At 44.3% G+C, this 18022-nt stretch overlaps 1 protein-coding gene across 1 annotated transcript in view; it reads left to right on the forward strand.

Moving 5' to 3' along the window:
• Sycp2l (synaptonemal complex protein 2 like) overlaps positions 1-18022 on the forward strand; it is a 60735-nt gene that overhangs the window by 13713 nt on the left and 29000 nt on the right. The window contains 9 exon segments of the mRNA XM_021181021.1: positions 3609-3643; positions 4770-4912; positions 7654-7706; positions 8434-8479; positions 11476-11568; positions 11673-11733; positions 13198-13343; positions 15795-15888; positions 16313-16431. Of these exon segments, the coding sequence (XP_021036680.1) occupies positions 3609-3643; positions 4770-4912; positions 7654-7706; positions 8434-8479; positions 11476-11568; positions 11673-11733; positions 13198-13343; positions 15795-15888; positions 16313-16431 (790 nt within the window).

Consider the following 18022-nt stretch of genomic DNA (forward strand, 5'->3'; position numbering starts at 1 on the left):
TTTGAAGATAGGGTTTTAATACAAGATGAAGTGAGTTGCAAACATGTTCCTGTTTTGAAATTTGTCCTCTTGATGACAGTGACCATTCCTGTGACATGCCATGAGGAGAGTACCATCTGCAGAACCTAGAAGTACTGCTTGCTGGCAGAGGTTTACTGTGGTTCACTGTGCTAGTCTATGAACGGTGTGACTTTGACTTGACTGAGTTAGTCATTAAAAAATATCTTGTCACCATTGGTAAAAATTGCTACTCTTAGGAGACTGTGGCCCTTCAGTTGTTCAACCATCTTGCATTTCGGTGATTGAGCCTGGTCCTGCGGTATATTCCTGTTAATGGATGTCTATATTTTAATCGCAAGTGTTTTATTGGGTCTTTCTCCTTCAGAGAGATTGGTCATGGCAGATTGTTTTGTTGTCTGTATATTATTTCACCTTAGCTGTTCTCATCATTTAGGACGTGCAACGCATTGCTCTTCTCTGATGGGGTTCCTTTGATATGTGACTTGCAGGTTTTTTTCTCTTGCAGTTTCTAATTCTCGTTCTTTGTTATGTATATTTGGTGTTTTTACTATGATGGGCTACAGGGATTTTCTTTTCTGGTCTTGTCTACTTGGGTGTGCTGTGTGCTGCTTCTTGTATCTGTGTGTGTCTCCTCTTAGTTTGGGGACGTTTTCTTTCATGTTCTTGGTGAAGATCTGGTTTATGCGATTGATTTGGGATTCTTCATCGATGCCTATAATTTCAAAGGTTTTTTTTTTTCATGGTGTTTCATTCACATGTTTGTTTGTTTGTTTTTAAAAATCCCAAACATTCAATTTTACCAACGAAGGCTCAGGAACCAGATGCTCGGGTGAAAACCCGCTAGTGCTGAGAGGCAGAGAAAGCACCCAGCTGGCCTTCCCACTAGGCTGACATCCCAGAAGGGAAAGCTCCTTCTAGAGAACTTTACACTGTCTTAAATGCCTGAGGCTCAAAGTTCCCTCCTTTCTCTTTCCTGGGTCCCTGCTTGCTCTGCCTCTTGACCTATCAATGACTTTACTTAACTCTTGTTTACAGAAAGCTCTACAGCTGAGTATGGGGCTGAGTCACACCACAACAAAGTTTTCCAGTTTACAATCTTGGGGTTCACCTTGTGCTCAATTATCCTGCAGCGCCACATTTCCTGTGTGCTCTTCTCCGGTGTTTATAAAGCTCATATTCCTTGCTAGGGTCTCTGTTTTATCTTTAAGACCCGATGTTCAGTCTCTGCTCGACTTGTTCTACCTGGGAGGCTTCCCCCTGGGTTTTCTACTTGGGCTTGCATTTGTTTGTTTGTTTTTCCAGTTCTATCTTCAGCCTGAGTCCTCTTCAGTGTTCCTAACTCCTGATTGAATTCTGTTCTGAAGTCTCGGATTGTCTTCTTCAACCCTGCCTCCTGTTTGTGTTTGCTTAGGAGTTTACTCTCCTTAAATGTTTTCTCTCTGACTCATCAAGCTGTTTCTGTGTCCTCTTTAAACTCTTTAACTTCTTTGAGGAGGTTTGTGTTTTATTTTGTTTTTTAATTTCTGTGTCCTGGATTTCATCTAGGCAATTCTCATTGGCAAGCCTTTCTAGGTTTTGGAGGGATGGTGCTGGCTTGGTCTTTCATATTGTTAGTGACGAGATCTGGGCACATGGGATTCCTTTGACAGCCCTGAGTTGATTATAGATGGGGCAGGGGTAGGGCTGGGGCAGGTTGGAAGCGACTGGTGCCAAACCCAAGGTAGGGTGGGGTAGATGTCTGAGTAGAAAAGATAGCTATGGCATGGAAAAGCCCTGTGGTTTGATGGATTGGTAGTGAAGCTACTAGCCCGAGCTTAGAGCTCTTCTGGAAGGCAGGTAGGTGAGGGCAGACTAGGCTGGTGGGTGGTGGGACCTAAGCTAAGCCTGGTAGGTTGTGGGAAAGGCGTGGATGCGAAGGTCAGGGCTACTCGCCAAGTTTGACTCTGGAAGTTTGGGTATGAAGGTGGTTGATGGAAGCAGGTCAAAGAGCCCTATGTGGGTGGAGATGTGGGTAGGGTGGGTCCCAGTGGGAGCATAGAGTTGGCTGCACAGCAGTACGCATCAGTGGGGCTGGGAATGTGAGACGCCGTGGGAGCCTAGAGTTTGGCTGCCGTGGGACCCTAACTAGATACGGTGAGTTTCATGGAAAGTTTGAGGTGATGGGGAAATTTGCCAGGGTAGACCTTGGAGGAAGATGTGGATGTCTGGCATTTTCAATGTGGCCTCTGTAGCTAGAACTCAGGTACTCAAGCTTGCTAGCTATGCTCTTTACTGCTTAAGCTATCTCCCCCCATCCATTAGACTTCTTTATTCTTTAAAAGGAGAGATTTTTGCCAACTGTGGTGATGTAACGCCCCACCATCCCAGTCACTCAGGCAGAGACAAGGCCAGCTTGGGCTTAAACAGTGAAATGGTCTCAAAACAGTAAGGAGTATGAATGTAACCTGAACGAAGCCCCTGATTCTCCCCTCCCCCAGCCCCTGCCAGCCAAACGGTCAAATGATTTTCAGACATTAAGAAAAAATAAACAGCGTGTGTTTTAGTATTTGGTCGGCACACCAGAATGGATGGATACACACCAGAGAAGATTACAGTGTAGTAGTGATATAAACTGTAAGAGCCTGCTTTCATCATGTCTCTAAACTAGGCCTATTTAGTTGAAAATTGCATCAAGTTTGTCATAGGAGAGGCACAGAACCAAAGGTGTCAGCTTCGTCAGGTGTCAAGTTGGATGTAAAATGTGTACTCCGTGGGCTGGTGATTGGTGAAAAGAGAACAATTAGAAGTGGCTCATGCCTGTAGAGTGGAGGCAGGAGGATTGCTATGAATTCAAGGTTAGCCTGATCAGTAAGACTTTGATTTGGAAAAAAGAAAAAAAAAAAAAAAAGAAAAGAAAAGAAAAAGAAAAAAGAAAAATCTCTCTACTAAAAGTCCAAGAAAACCCTAAGAAACCACAAATTTCAGAAATAGATCATTCAATGGACCCTTATAGTTTAGGAAGTTAAACTCACTTCATGAAAGGGAAGGTAGAACCTCAAAAATACAGAAATTTCTAGCTTTTAAAGAAATGCATATCAGGCCAGTCAGTGGTGCACACGCCTTTAATCCCTGCACTGGAGGCAGTGGCAGGCAGATCTCTGAGTTCGAGGCCAACCTGGTCTATAAAATGAGTTCTAGGACAGCCAGAGCTACACAGAGAAACCCTGTCTTGAAAAACAAACAAACAAACAAACAAACAAACAAACATGCATATGGGCTCTGTGGTTAAGAGCACAGGCTGTTCTTTTAGAGGACTTGGGTTCAATTTCTGGTACCCACACGGTGGTTCAAAGTGTTTGTAACTTTAGTTCTAGGTATCGACACCCTGACATACACATACATACAGGAAAAACAACAGTGCATATAAAATTATTTTTAAAAAACATTTAAAATGCTTATCGGTCATTAATGTGTAAACTTAAAGAAAATTTCCGTTAAAAGGCATTGCACATTGTGGAGATTCTGATACTGATTTCTAAATTATATTTGATGACGGTTTACCTCTGGCTGTTTACCTCAGTAAAACGTAATTTATGTCAATGTTTCAGGAAAGAATTAGCAAGGACGATCTTGACTGTTGGCGGTAAGTATTTAGAATTTTAAATGCACAGAATATTGGGCAGTAGGAGCTGTGTGATGATGCTGGAAGTGTGAGGAATAATTATGTTCTGTTTGATGTTAGGAAATTACTTTTTTTTTAACTTCCAAGAGATTCTGGCCTGCTGAAAATCCTAATAGCCAACAGACACACATTGGCCAGCTTTGTCACATTTTAATATATTGGCACACGTGTTTCATCTAAGATTCTTTTAAGTATAAAAGACGTCAGATTCATGAATAAAGCCCTCTATGTCTATATCCCTACTTCCTGTCTTTGACTCAGAGACCTTTTTATTCCCGAACATAATCTTTATGCTTTTAATCCTCATATTAACTCCATGATTTATTTTTATAGATTTTTAAAACAGTAGTCTGTGACTACGCCCGCGTCAGCCCGTCTGATTACACCCTCTTTTTGCCTTTACAGTTATTTGAGGTTTGGGCTGTGGCTGTAGAGTGCTTGCTTAACATGCACAAATCCCTGGGTTTGAACCTGGTGTGGGGATGTGTGTCCATTCTCCCGGCCCTTGGAAGATGGAGGGAGGAGAATCAGGAGTTCATGGTTATCCTTGGCTGTAGAGTGAATTTGAGTCCATCCTGAGCTACAATAAGACACTGCTTTTTGAATAGAATTATTTGACATTTGAGCATGATGCAACTGAAGTAAAATATCATAACTTTAATGAGATTTTATTTTTTTTTTGTTGTCAAAATATTTTTAAGGCTATTTGATTTGATTTGAATTTTTAATGTGCCTTACATATAAAATCTAAAAATATATGTTAGATCTACATTATACATATTTTTTTTCACAGTACTAACTAGGGATTGAGCTCAGCACCTTGTATGTAGTAGGTAAACATTCTAACAAAACAATATTTGCAACCCTTGGAAGTAGTATCTTAAAGATGCTATCTATGAAACCTATTCAGATTTTCCCCCTGGCAATTCTCAAGTAGACTTTGGATGGCCATAATGGCTCTGAATGTGTCTTGTTGCATTTCACCAAGGGGCTTAGCTCTAGACCAAATTCTGACTTTAAACATATCTTGTTTTCTGTTGCTCTGCGCCCAGAATTCACCCAGGTCTTCTGTGTTTTGAATCTCTAGACTATAGCCAGCAGGTGGCGCTCTCTGAGGCACTGTGTCGAATGTCTGTGGGAAGGCAGAGGAATGACCTTGCCATGCAGTGGTTTGACGATACCGCCCTGGCTGAAGCTTTCAAAAAAATTAAGAATCCGGAATTTGAGACGGTGAGAATTCTGGTCATTGGCTCAGTCAGCATTTACTGAGGATCCTTTCAGACTCTCCTGGGTTTTTGGCACAGGAGATTTAATTTTCTTAAAGATGAAAAGTTTTTTTTTTTTTTTATTCTCATTCATATTCTCTCTCTCTCTCTCTCTCTCTCTCTCTCTCTCTCTCTCTCTCTCTCTCTGTGTGTGTGTGTGTGTGTGTGTGTGTGTGTGTGTAAGAAGGAATATGTGTGTGAGTGCAGGTTTGTTGCGTATTCTGCATTCCCGGGATGTGGAGTTGACAGTTATGAGCTGCCTGACACAGGTGCGGGGAACCACACTAGGGCTATCTGTAAAAGCAGTTTGTGTCCCTAACTGCTGAGCCATCTTCTGGCCCCTCACTGTTTAAAATACCAGATTGCAATCCTTAACTTTCGTTTTACCCTCATCAGTGAAGGCACGTAAGCAAAATACTTGAGTGACACATGAGGAGATACAGACAGGGCTCTTCAGAGAGACTCAATCCAGGAGGCAAACTGTGAATTTGATGGGTTCAGGCAAGGAAAACATTGAGGAGCAGGCAGAGATTTTGAATGGCCCCCGAAGAGTAGGGATGCAATTGAAGACTAAAGAGAAAAGAATTACAGCCGTGAAGCGGGACTTTGTGGCCATGGTAGACGGCTGGCATTGGTAATTGCACTCTAGTGGTGAGACCGTAGAGTGACCCTGCTGTGTGCCATCCAGCCGCCACAGTGTGAAGGTGCAGAGATTTTCAGTGGTTGGTAGGTAGGTTGGTTTTTTGCAATAAGCTTTCTATGATTGTTCTCAAAGGGCACAAAACTAGCTCTTGGCTTTGTTGTGTATCTGCCTCCCTCCTACAATTGCTAATGTCTTTCCTTTATTCTTTTCCAAAGACCCTGAAGTCAGCGTTAGAGTCTCAGAAAAAGGTGAAATTCATATTGCTGTGCTCATTTTAATGAAGCCTTCTAATCAACACCATTGTGTAATCAGGATTGTCACATGATTTACATCGTACTGAATATGAACCTTTATATTGTGAGTCTTAGACTCTAGGACTACCAAATGTTCTAAGACGAAAAGTCATGATTCCAGGGACTCTTTGGATTTGAGTTTTACCTCAACTTAGAATCCAACCTGCCCAACTTAGGTGATGGTTGCATAAACTTAGATAAAGTCATGAGCTGGTGAAGTCTTGTTATTTCATCTGCAAAGTGTGAATAAATCCTACCTTAAAATAGGAGCTTCTTAGGGGGGTAACCATTGCTATTACAAAACACCATGAGCAAGAGCGTCTTGGGCAAGAAAGAGAGGGTTTGTTTGGCTTTTATGTTCTAAATTACAACCCATTGATGGAAGCCAAGGCAGGTATCCAAACGAGGCAGGAACCTGGAGGCAGAAGGTGATGCAGAGACCATGGAGGGGTGCTGCTTACTGGCTTGCCCCTCATGGCTTACTCAGCTGATCTTCTTACAGTGCCTAGCACCACCCAAAATGGGGTGGGTCCTCCCACATCAATAACTAATTAACAAAATGCATATAGGCTTGCCTATAAAATATATAGGGGGCATGTGGGAAGATAAATATGAGACTTCTTAAGAGGGAACTGAGCCAGGGAGCAAATTGTGAATTTGATGGCTTTTCCCAATTGAGGTTCCCTCATCTAAGATGACTCCAGCTTATGTCAACTTCACATAAAACTAGCTAGCATGCTGGGTGGTGGTGGCACATGCCTTTAATCCCAGAACTTGGGAGACAGAGGCAGATGGATTTCTGAGTTCCAGGACAGCCTGGTCTACAAAGTGAGTTCCAGGACAGCCAGGGCTACACAGAGAAACCCTGTCTCGAAAAACAAAAAACAAAACAACAACAAAAAAACACCAAAAAACTAGCTAGTACAAGGGAGATTGTGGGGGGGGGGAGGGAGAGAGGGGGAGAGGGAGAGGGAGAGGGAGAGGGAGAGGGAGAGGGAGAGGCAGAGAAGAGACAGACAGACACCAGAGCACCTGGGATGTCATGGGTAACCAGACATTCATCTCTCTCTACAGATGATGAGAATAGAGAAATTATCTTGTTTCTAATATCATTGCTCCAACTACCTCCCAGTCCACCAGCTTCTCTATTGAATCGGTTTTATATTAAAGTCTTATGTCTGTCATGTCTATTGAAGGCCAAATACAGATTCGAAGTGTGAGAAATGTTTGATGACAACAGCCAGTCCTTGGAAACAAAAAACGACAACATATCTGGACCTGTGTGTCTCTTTGTCATTAAGATGTCAGGGCAACATAGTCACTGCCTTGGCAGCTGCTGTTTGGGAGAATTCTAGAGGGGGTTCCTTGTTCTTGGAGTACATGGCATAGATGATCTACAAAGGAGAGGCATGGGGAATCTGTCCACATGAATTCACCTAACGTTGATAGGTTGCATGGCTTGTGTTGGGCAGATGTCAGGGAAGTGTGTGGTAGATGAGTTAGTCAAATACTGGACTCTAAGGGAGGTCTATTTTTCTTGCTCACTCTTTGGCCCAAATGTACCCATCATGCCCTGGCTTCTGAGCCCTGAGTATTCTCCAGCCGAGTAGGCAACACTGAGGGTCGGAGGCGGGGGCTTGCCTACAACCTTCTCTCTGGGCACAAAGCATTGCTGCCACAGAGCAGTGGAGCCTTGTGAACCCTAGGGTTGGCCAGGATGTAGTGAAGATCGTGTGCATCTAAATGTAAGACTCACACTGCTTCTCCTAGGACTGTCGACACTTCCTCAATTTCCTGAACAACAGACTTGGCAACCAGAGAAGGTAATGGGGCCTTGGGATTATTTAGTTATGGTATTTTGTAATATTTCAAGAGTGTATAGGTTCAACATTTTACTGATAGGACCAAGTGGTTAATTGGTTGGCCATTGAGGAAGAGTCTGGTATGGTGGCTCACACCTGGAATCCTAGTACTTGGGAGGCTGAAGTGGGTGGTGTTTTGTTTAGATTTGTTTTGTTTCATTTTGAAATATGTTTATTTTATGTGTGTATGAGTGTTTGGCCTCTGTGGATCTATACCAGATGTGTGCCTGAAGGACACAGAATCTCCTGGAACTGGAGTTATAGACAGTTGTGAGCTACCATGTGGGTGTTGGGGACTGAACCCAGGTCCTCTGCAAGAGCAACAAAGTGTTGTCAGCCATCTTTCCTATCCTGAGACTTCCTGGATTTCTTGAAGAGTAATCTTGAAAAGACTAAAGGATAGACATATCATGAATAGGTAACTCCTGGATGAGACGATATTTGCTAAATTCACTCTGTTCTTTAGGAATTAGGACCGAGTGATTTTTTTTTCTGAAAAGAATGCTAATGATCCTGACTTATAAACTGTCTGCTGGAGGGAAAATCTCACCACAGGAGGATCTTTATCTGCTGAGTTGGAGTCCCCTCATAAGTCCTGTGTATAGGAGTCGGCCCAGCACGCCATAGTTGTGAAAACTGTAAGACAACTCCAGGACATTTTGATGTTTAATTGTGAGGTGTTTTGTAGGGTCTACTCATTCCCGTGCTTGGCTGCTTTTGCTGATGGTCAGGAGGTAGGTCTGCATGCCTCTCTTCATCCCCTCCCTCTCTCCACAAGGGTGGTGTGAAATGAAACACAGTTAGGTCAGACTTTGCTGTCAGCGCTCTAAGGGGCCATTTACTTGCATGTGTGTGTGTGTGTGTGTGTGTGTGTGTGTGTGTGCAGGTTGCATATATGTAGAGGCCAGAATAACCCTGGCTGTCAGTCCTCAGGTACCGGGCTTTTTAAAAAAGAGATGTTATCTTCTCTTAGTGACCTGCCCTCTAAACTGATCAGTTCATGTCAGAACCAGGATGTGTTTTCAGAAAGCCTAAAGAGGACTGTCTTAGTCAGGGTTTCTATTCCTGCACAAAACAACATGACCAAGAAGCAAGTTGGGGAGAGAAGGGTTTATTCAGCTTACACTTCCATACTGTTGTTCATCACCAAGGAAGTCAGGACTGGAACTCAAGCAGGTAAGAAAGCAGGAGCTGATGCAGAGGCCATGGAGGGATGTTCATTACTGGCTTGCTTCCCCTGGCTTGCTCAGCCTGCTCTCTTATAGAACCCAAGACTACCAGCCCAGAGATGGTCCCACCCACAAGGGGGCCTTTCCCCCTTGATCACTAATTGAGAAAATGCCTTACATCTGGATCTCATGGAGGCACTTCCCCAACTGAAGCTCCATTATCTGTGATAACCCCAGCCTGTGTCAAGTTGACACATAAAACCTGCCAGTACAGGGTCTATGGCTATACTAGGAGGAGGGATCTTAGAGTTCAGACTGTGAGTGTCAGACCCTCACATTGCATTTCACCTGTTCATAGGGCACATTATGCATGGCTGAATTGGAAGACAAAGAGTCAAGGTTCTCCTAATTATTCCCATCTAGCTGATAATCCTCTCTTTCCCTCTGCTCCTGGCAACTGGTCCACATTCCTTTCTCTGCACTCTGTGTGCTATAGTGCGAGTCACCCTGGGGCGAGCGATCTTTCTGAACTATGTGTCACTGTAGCTCATGCTATGGCACCGGTGTGAGCCTTCTAGCTCCCGTTCTACCTCATACTTTGGAGACTAAAGCTAACTAGTTTCCTTTCCTCATCTCTTTGGGGGTTCTAGAGAAACAGGCTTTTCATGTAATAGGGCTCCGAGCAATAGCTTCATGGCTTCCAGGGGAAGCACACCTACTTACCTAAAACTGTGGCTCAGCGGAGATTTCTTGGGTGTTCTCACTAATCATTTCGATCATTTCTTTGTCATGGGCTCAGGGAACCCTTCATGGCTCCTGGGGCTGAGCCTTTTCAACTCCCAACACAAAGCTCCTTTTCCCAAAGCTGAGTTAAGGATGCTTGCCTGTCATGTTTCTCTCCTTTTCTGTTTCCCCGAGGAGGAGTTTACTCTCTGGTTGTTCTCGTCAGGGCTTCCAGGCTTCCAGGCTTCCATCTGCTTCAATCCGGGCTCTTACACTAGCACCTGTCGACTGGCTTTTAGTGGCGTGTGTTGTGGGGAAAGCTCTCTGCTCCTCTCTGTGGTCACCATGGTAGGCTTGAGCGATGGAGAGAAAAATTGTCCCAAAAATTCTTGTTTCTTAGAAAGTGGGTTTCTAGAATAGCGAGTCTGGTGTTTAGTCTACTGTTCATGGAATAATGGCATTATGCATAAGGTTGAACATCCTATGCCAAAGGTCTAACATGTTCCAACAAGCCTGACCTACTGAGCGCTCCGTGATACCAAATAGAAAGATTAAGACTTGAGAGCTTAGTCAAAAAAGTACCTGCCTCAAAAGCATGAAGACAGGAGTTTAATACTTAGAAATAATTCCTCCTTCCTTCCTTTTTTTTTTTTTTTTTAGCTAGGAGTCATAGTATCCACTTTTAATTCCAGTTCTGGATCCTTTGGTCTGGGCTGAGACAGGAAGACCGCTGGATTGACTGGCCAGCCAAGTAGAACTGAGGAAATTCTAGGCAAGGATCCTGTATGCAGAATAGAAAGTTAGATGCTACTTGAGGTTCAACACCCATGTACATCCACACACACATAAACACAAGAAGCCTCATGGCCCATGGTGATGGCTCATCAGATAAAGGTGCTTTTGCCAAGCCCAGTGGCCTGAACTCAGTCCCTGAGAGATGCATGGTAGGAGCGAACTGGCTCCTGCAAGTTGTCCTCTGACCTCCATGTGTATGCCATGACACACCCTCATGTGAATGCAAACACACAGTAAATAAGATGTAAAAGAAACATAAAATGACCCACACCTGTCTTCATGCAAGGCACAAGTAGAATACAAGTATATAATATGTCAACTACGGTATAAATTTCCCCTAGGAGATGAATGTCAGTTGGTTTGTGGTATGAACGAGTCCCTTTCCCAAGTCTCCTTCCCGTTACATACATGCAGACATTCCAAAATCAGAAGCACTCTGGTCTAAGTCTATCCGATGAGTGGTGCTCAGCCTGGACTCTGACATTTGTCTAGGATTCCCCTAGGGAGGATAGATGGCATTGCAGGAGGAGCTTCCGGGCAGATAGATGCCTATGGGGACAGGAAAGACATTTACTCTTTCTAGAATACTGCATCGCTGGAAGCTTGATTTTTACCACGAATGTGTATTTTATAACTATAAAAGCAAAAGCAATCAGAGCTTAAGTATTAGCTGTTCCCTGATTGACGGTAAGCGGGACACCAGATCGCCGCTCGCTTGCTCACAAAATCTTCCTTGCTGGGCGTTTCCATTGCTATTCAGTGTTTACTACAGATTCAACACACAACGGGTCCCCTCTCCCTTCATGATTTTCACCAAGGGAAAAAGTTACATGGATAGGGTCATGTAACACCTTGAAGTATCTGTTAGATAGTCTGAGGACAATGGGCTCTTTCTGCACAGGGCGTTGAGTACCAGACGTGAGACCCACTTCTGAGTTGGATACTAGCTCTGTTCTAGGGGCATAGGGTATTGTTAGTGAGTGATTTAATTGGACCTTTTGACGTGAGATATCCACATAACTTTTGCTGAAATTCTCCCACAGATGAGAAAACCAGCTGATGAAAAATTAGAGGAATTTTGGATTGATTTTAACCTAGGAAGCCAGAGCGTGACTTTTTACATAGATAATGCAGAGGTAACCAGGGTTCATTCCCCAGTAGACCTGAGCATTTGGGAATTCTTTGGGTAAATATGGTTATGTGTCCATGACCCCCCCCCACCTTCTTTTTTCCCCTCAAGAGTGCTCTGTGGGAGCCAGTAAAACTTTTGAAGGAAGCCATGGTCAAGTTCATCATTATAGGTAAGATGTAAATGCCTTTCCATAGAGCTTTGACTGTTGCTTCTGTTGCTGTTATGTTTAGTTAATTCTAGAGCAGATTTTGACCATACCTTCCTATTTGGAGTATTTCTCTTACATTTTAAATATTTATTTTATTTACATGTCTGTGTCTGTCTGTGTCCAGAAATTCTTGCATGTGAGTGGATGTCTACAGAGGCCAAAAGAGGGTGTCAGGTCTCCTGGAGCTGATGGAAGAGGTGTTTGTGAGCCGCCCGATATGGGTGCTGGGAACTGAACTTGGGTCTTCTGGAAGAATAAATGAGCTCTTGTTCTTTGAGCCATCTCTCCAGACCCAGAAGGGAGGCTTCTCTGAATGGAAATTGAACTCAGCCTGAGGTAAGGAGAGAGCCGAGTCCTTAACCACAAGGCAATCAGAGAGCATTTGCAATATTCTCTTAGCGTCATTAAACGAAAGAGTGGATTAGTCTCAACCCATTACTCAACTGACTCTTTGAAAGATATCAACTTGTAATTAAGATGAAAATGGTTGTGCTGTTGTATGTTCTTAACTATGTTAAATCTTTACAGTCTGATGTGGTTCTCTGCTGGCAGATCATGTAGTTTGTATCAGCCAATAATTGCCAAGTGGGTTGTCATCTTGGATCACCCAGGTGAAGACCTGTGTGTCCCCTATTCTCTTCATTTTCTCTCTCTTCTACCTTGGGTAGGTACTTGGCTCTTAGCTCTGTCTGCTCTTTCATGACCTTCCTACGAGATCTAGCATCTGTCTAGTCTTTACTGATGCAGTTTTTTTTTTTTTGAGACTGAACTTGAATTTTGATCCGAGTTATTTTCAGTTTTGAAACTGACTGCTCATTTGCCACAACAGTATCACAGAAGGGGCTGTTGCCTGAGACCCAGACATCTCCATAGATGTTTCTACTTGGTGGCGCACGCCTTTAATCCCAGCACTCGGGAGGCAGAGGCAGGCGGATTTCTGAGTTCGAGGCCAGCCTGGTCTACAAAGTGAGTGCCAGGACAGCCAGGGTTATACAGAGAAACCCTGTCTTGAAAAACCAAAACCAAAAAAAAAAAAAAAGCGATGTCTATGAAATGGATATTGGCATATTGGAAACTGAATTTTAGAACTGTAGGATTTCAGAGAGAGAAAGAGAGGGAGAGAAGAGAGTTTTGCTTAGCATATTTGAAACTAAAGTACCTGTTGTATAACAAGAATTCTTTTTAGGGACACATGGAATGGTGCCATATAAGATGACACTTATTTCTTTACTAGAACAGCAAGGTCCTTCATGTTTTCAGATAATCGGCCTCTGAGTCATGTATTTGTGTGTATGTAAATAAAAATGTCAATGTCATTTATATTTAGTATGGCTTCACATTCTCTGCAGAAGATTCTGTACAGTTGACAAAAGCTTTCATTACACTGATATACCTGATATGGCACCTTTTTTTTTTTGTTGTTAGAAAATGATACGATAAAGATGTTCATCGTTTACCTGAAGCAGCCGATTGTTATCAGCAAGAGAGAAGCAAAGAAAATAGAAATCCACTTCGATAGGCAACTTGGCATTTTACAAGCTTCCATTCAAGCTTTGGGAGAAGACAAACAGGTGGCATATCTATCTATCTATCTATCTATCTATCTATCTATCTATCTATCTATCTATCTATCTATCTATCTATCCATCCATCCATCCATCCATCCATCCATCCATCCATCTGCCCATCCATCCGCCCATCCATCCATCATCTATCTCTCCCCTTCTCTCCTCATTCCCTCTCTCCCTTTTTCTCTCACCCTAGTCTGTTCATTCGTTCGTTCCTTCTTTCCTTTTTCTAAACAAGGATTCTCTCTATAGCCCTGGAACTCACTCTGTAGACCAGGCTGGCCTTGAACACAGAGATCCACTTGCCTCTGCCTCGAAAGTGCTGGGATTAAAGGCCTGTTGCTACCATGCCTAGCTTCATTTTCTTTGATCGTTTGAAAATATATTTTCAGTCTCTTGGGTTTTGATGTATCCTTTGGTCAAGCAGAAGACTTGAGAGTTCTAGGTTCAATCTGATCTCTTCATGGGTCCATTATCTTCAATACATAGGGCACAAAAGTCCTTTCTGCCTTGAAAGGCTTTATTGCATGTACTGTGGCCAGTGTAGCTTGTAGATGAGGTATTATTACTCCCTTCCCATACTCCCATGTTCATACTCCCACGGAGACGGCAGACTTCTTGATCTTTCTTCCTGATCCTGGGCAGAATCAGAAGGGAGGTTCTCAACTCTGTACTGGTCTTTCCTTGTAGAAATGCCCTACCCCTGCCTTGGGATTCTGTGGTCTCCCGACTTGACCCCACTTCTTCCTATACATGCACAGGGGTGCTTTTTCATCACAGACAATAGGCAAGGCAGAGATTTGTGGTAAAAGGACATCCAACAACAGACAAAGAGACTGAATGGAAAGGCCAGAGGAAGGGAAGGAGCAAGGTGCGGGAGGGAGTCTTGGCTGGCTCCTTTCGTTTGTTTTGAGTTCTATTTTAAGCATCTTATAGATGATAAGGTGTTCTACAGATCTAGTAGTTCTCAAGGTCCTACAAGGAGGATGAGAGAGGAGGACGTATGAACCACTTAGGAAGAAGGCTTTTCTGTAATGTCACTTGACAAAATGGCCCGATGTGTGCTCAGTTGGCCTTTACTTATGAGGATCATTGAATTGGCACGTTCCCACATCCCCAAACTGAATGAGATGTCTTTGGTGTGGAGGACTGGAGTCTACACCAGAGGAAGCCACAGCTCCTGGAGTAGGAAGCTCCTGTATGAAAAGGGTGGGGATTGGAGGATCCTTAGTGGGCACTCACTGCAGACTCACATTGAGAGAGCCACATTCCAGGGAAGTGTGGATGCAAAGTCACTCTAGGCCTTAGAGCAACTTAAACTGGAAGAACCTGGATGCCAGGTTTTCTTTTTCTTTTCTTTTTTTCTCTTTTCTTTTCTTCTATTTTCTTCTTTTTCTTTTTTTCTTTCTTCCCCTTTCCCCCTCCCCTTCATCCCCTCCTCCCCTCCACCTCACCACCTCCTCCCCTCCCTTTCTTGCCCTCTCCTCCTCTCCTTCTCCTTCCCTCTCTCCTTGCCTCCTCCTTCTTCCCCCTACCCCCTTGCCTCCTCCCCCTCTCCCTCCCCTCCCTCTTTCTCCATCCTCCTCCTTTCCCCCTCTTCCTCCATCATCTGTTAGCCATATTTTGTTATACGTCATCAACAGGCTAGGTCACTGATAAAGTAACAGAGTCTATTTAGCTCTGGAGGCTGGAGTCTCCTTTGACCTTGTCCTGACATCTGGCCAGCTGTAGCCGCCTGCGGATGGGAGGCCGGAGCTGTATGGAAGGAAACCGAGAGAGAAATAATGGAGGCCAAGACATGTTTCTGTTCAAGGCCCCCAAGTTTACTAAGAGTCTGTGCTTATAAAGGGAGGAGGCCCAATCCCTGCCAATTCATTCTTGGTGCCTGTTGCCAGACTGTAGGTGGATCTGCAGGATGCTGTCTGCCTGATGCTGTCTCCGGAATATCTCTAGGACCTCTCAGCAGTAAGCAGTGTCTTGGAGAAGAGCAGGGGCAGGTGACAGAACAATAGAGCCATCTAAATTGGAAGGATCCACCCCAGGTGGTCTCATTCTCAGTGGCAGCAAGGTCAAAGCCAGCCTACTCAAGGCTGGAGGAGGTTACAGCCAGCCTCTGAAGGTCTCGACTCAGAAGTAGTCTTACAGCATGCCCCCCCCCCCCCCCCCCCCCCCCCCCCCCCCCCCAAAAAAAAAAACCATCCCTGCTCTCACAGCTACTGAACTGTGGGTATGGTTTCTAATATGCAAAGATTGAAGAGTGCATTCAAACCATTGACAGTTGACAAAAGACCACGGGAGAGTGGCTGAACAAACAGAGCTGATCCTAGAAGGTGGTAGTTGGGGGAGGGGGCAACATGCAAAAGAACATAGCAGATATGCAGCTCCTCTAATTCATCAACTCGCTGTGGGGTCAGCTTTAGAGCTGTGTTTTGTTTTGTTTTGTTTTTTTTAAAGGCCCCCTCATTTCAGACTTCTGTTTTGGTGAAACTCTTTTCTGGCCTTGAAAAAGAAGATGGTGGGATTTCTAGTAGCTGTGAAAGAGAAGCAGGTATGCCGGGAGGTGGCAGAATTCTGACTCTAACTTCACTGTAGAAGAAGCATGGGGGTGCCTTGGAAAAAGTCCTTCACACCCTGAGCTGGTCAGCTAACAGCATCCCATGAAGACCCGATCATAACCTTGAAGCTCCTTCTCATTCTGCCAGTGTCCCTCTTTGGGGACATCTGGAAGCGGCCGAGAAGAACAGAGACTGGGGGTTGTTAGGAGATGCAATTCGGCAGTGCCCATTCCTACTGGAACAAGGCAGCTTCTCTTGAATTTCAATTTCAAGTGCTTAGCTTCGAGGCACAACCTCACTACCAGCGCATACCACTAGGTGGCGGTGTACTAGAGCCATATTTGCTTGGAGAGTAAGGACACAATGCCTGCTTGGTTCATGGAGGTTACTGGGTTTTGTTCCTTTCTTACTGACTAGAGGATGCGGAAGAATCCACAATCCTGCCAGAGTTCGTGGATGCTGAAGCTGACCGATGCCTAATAACTCGCTGCTTTAATGTCCAGACGGTGCCTGGTGTGAGTAAAGGGAGCCTGGAGGTTGGTATTTGTGGCCTTCAGGATAGACAAGCATACATCTCCTCTCCTGAATGCTAGCCCAGTTTTCTCTTCCACGGCTGTGGGCCAATAATCTGTCATCTTCAAATTGAGTTCACATCCCAAGCTGATGCATTCTCTCTGTTCACTGAACATGTCTCTCCCATGAAATGCCTGTCTAGACTGCTCTCTGTCGTGTCCCCTCATTTGGTATCTGGAGGAAGATATCTGCAAATTAATGTAGGGATGGAGCCTGAGGGTCAGATGTGGTTTCTCTCTCTTGCTGGGGAACATGTGGATACACTGACTAATACTGCTGCTCTCAGGGCTTTGTGTCAATCAGTGGAGGTGACTGGGGGTTTCTATTGCTGTCAAGAACTCCTATGGGCAAAGCAGCTTGTGGAGGAAAAGGTCTATAAATGATTACTCTTTTTTACCACTGTTTGCCACTGAAGGAAGTCAGGACGGGAACTAAAGCAGGGCAGGAACCTGGAGCCAGGAGCTGATGCAGAGGCCATGGAAGGGTACTGCTTACTAGCTTGCTCAGAATGTTTCATATAGAACCTAGGACCATCAGCCCAGGGGTGGCCCCATCCAGCATGGACTGGTCCCTCCCCCATCAATCACTAATTAAGAGAACACCCAACAGGCTTGCCTACAGTCCAATCTTACAGGAAGCATTTTCTCAATTGAGGTTCCCTCTTCCCTGATGACTTTAGCTTATGTTGAGTTGACATAAAGCTATCCAGCTCAGGGGGTGACACATAGCTCTTAGGTCTGGCTTTCTTAGGATTTTGAAAAGGGCACTCAGTTATCAACTGGCTGGGGCGAGAAGGGCTGGCGTGTTATTTCACAGCAGGATGGTGGTGGGTAATGACGATGCTGGCAAAAGGGTTTGGGATGTTCTCACTATAAAGCAATAAGAAAGTGCCAAAAGTGTTTGGCTTGACTTATCAGACTTTTCACAATACAGACATGAAGCAAAGTCCCACAGGTTACATCACACATGTGCGCTTTGATGCGCACGCTTAAAAACTAAACAAGATGAGAGCCTCGTGGCTTAGACATTCATTCCATTTCTTGTTTCCTTATGTGAACGCACGGAGTCGGCCGGGGCTTTTTACATCTAACAGTCAGAGATGCGTCTTTCAGATAAGTTGTCACCTTTTGATGTCACCATTAGGCGCCTTGGGAAGTTGAACCATGGTCCCTAGTGCTGATGTTCCTGGAAACATTCTCGTAGCACTTCCTATGGAACTGATACATACCATGGCCATCTTTGATCACGACAAGTCCTTGCTTGTGATTTGGAAGTGAAAGTTTTGGAACAACCGAGTCATTGGGACATAACAAGTTGTGTGTGGTTGTACTTCAGAGGCAGAGTGGTTCTCAAAAACTGGACGCTGAGGCTTCCCTGTTACCATAGAAACGACAACAACAACTTTTCTTCTTCTTCTTCTTCTTCTTCTTCTTCTTCTTCTTCTTCTTCTTCTTCTTCTTCTTCTTCTTCTTCTTCTTCCTCCTCCTCCTCCTCCTCCTCCTCCTCCTCCTCCTCTTCCTCCTCCTCTCATCTCTCCTCTCTCTCTCTCTCTCT

This window comes from Mus caroli, chromosome 13, assembly GCF_900094665.2.
Source record: "Mus caroli chromosome 13, CAROLI_EIJ_v1.1, whole genome shotgun sequence".
Classification (NCBI taxonomy): domain Eukaryota; kingdom Metazoa; phylum Chordata; class Mammalia; order Rodentia; family Muridae; genus Mus; species Mus caroli.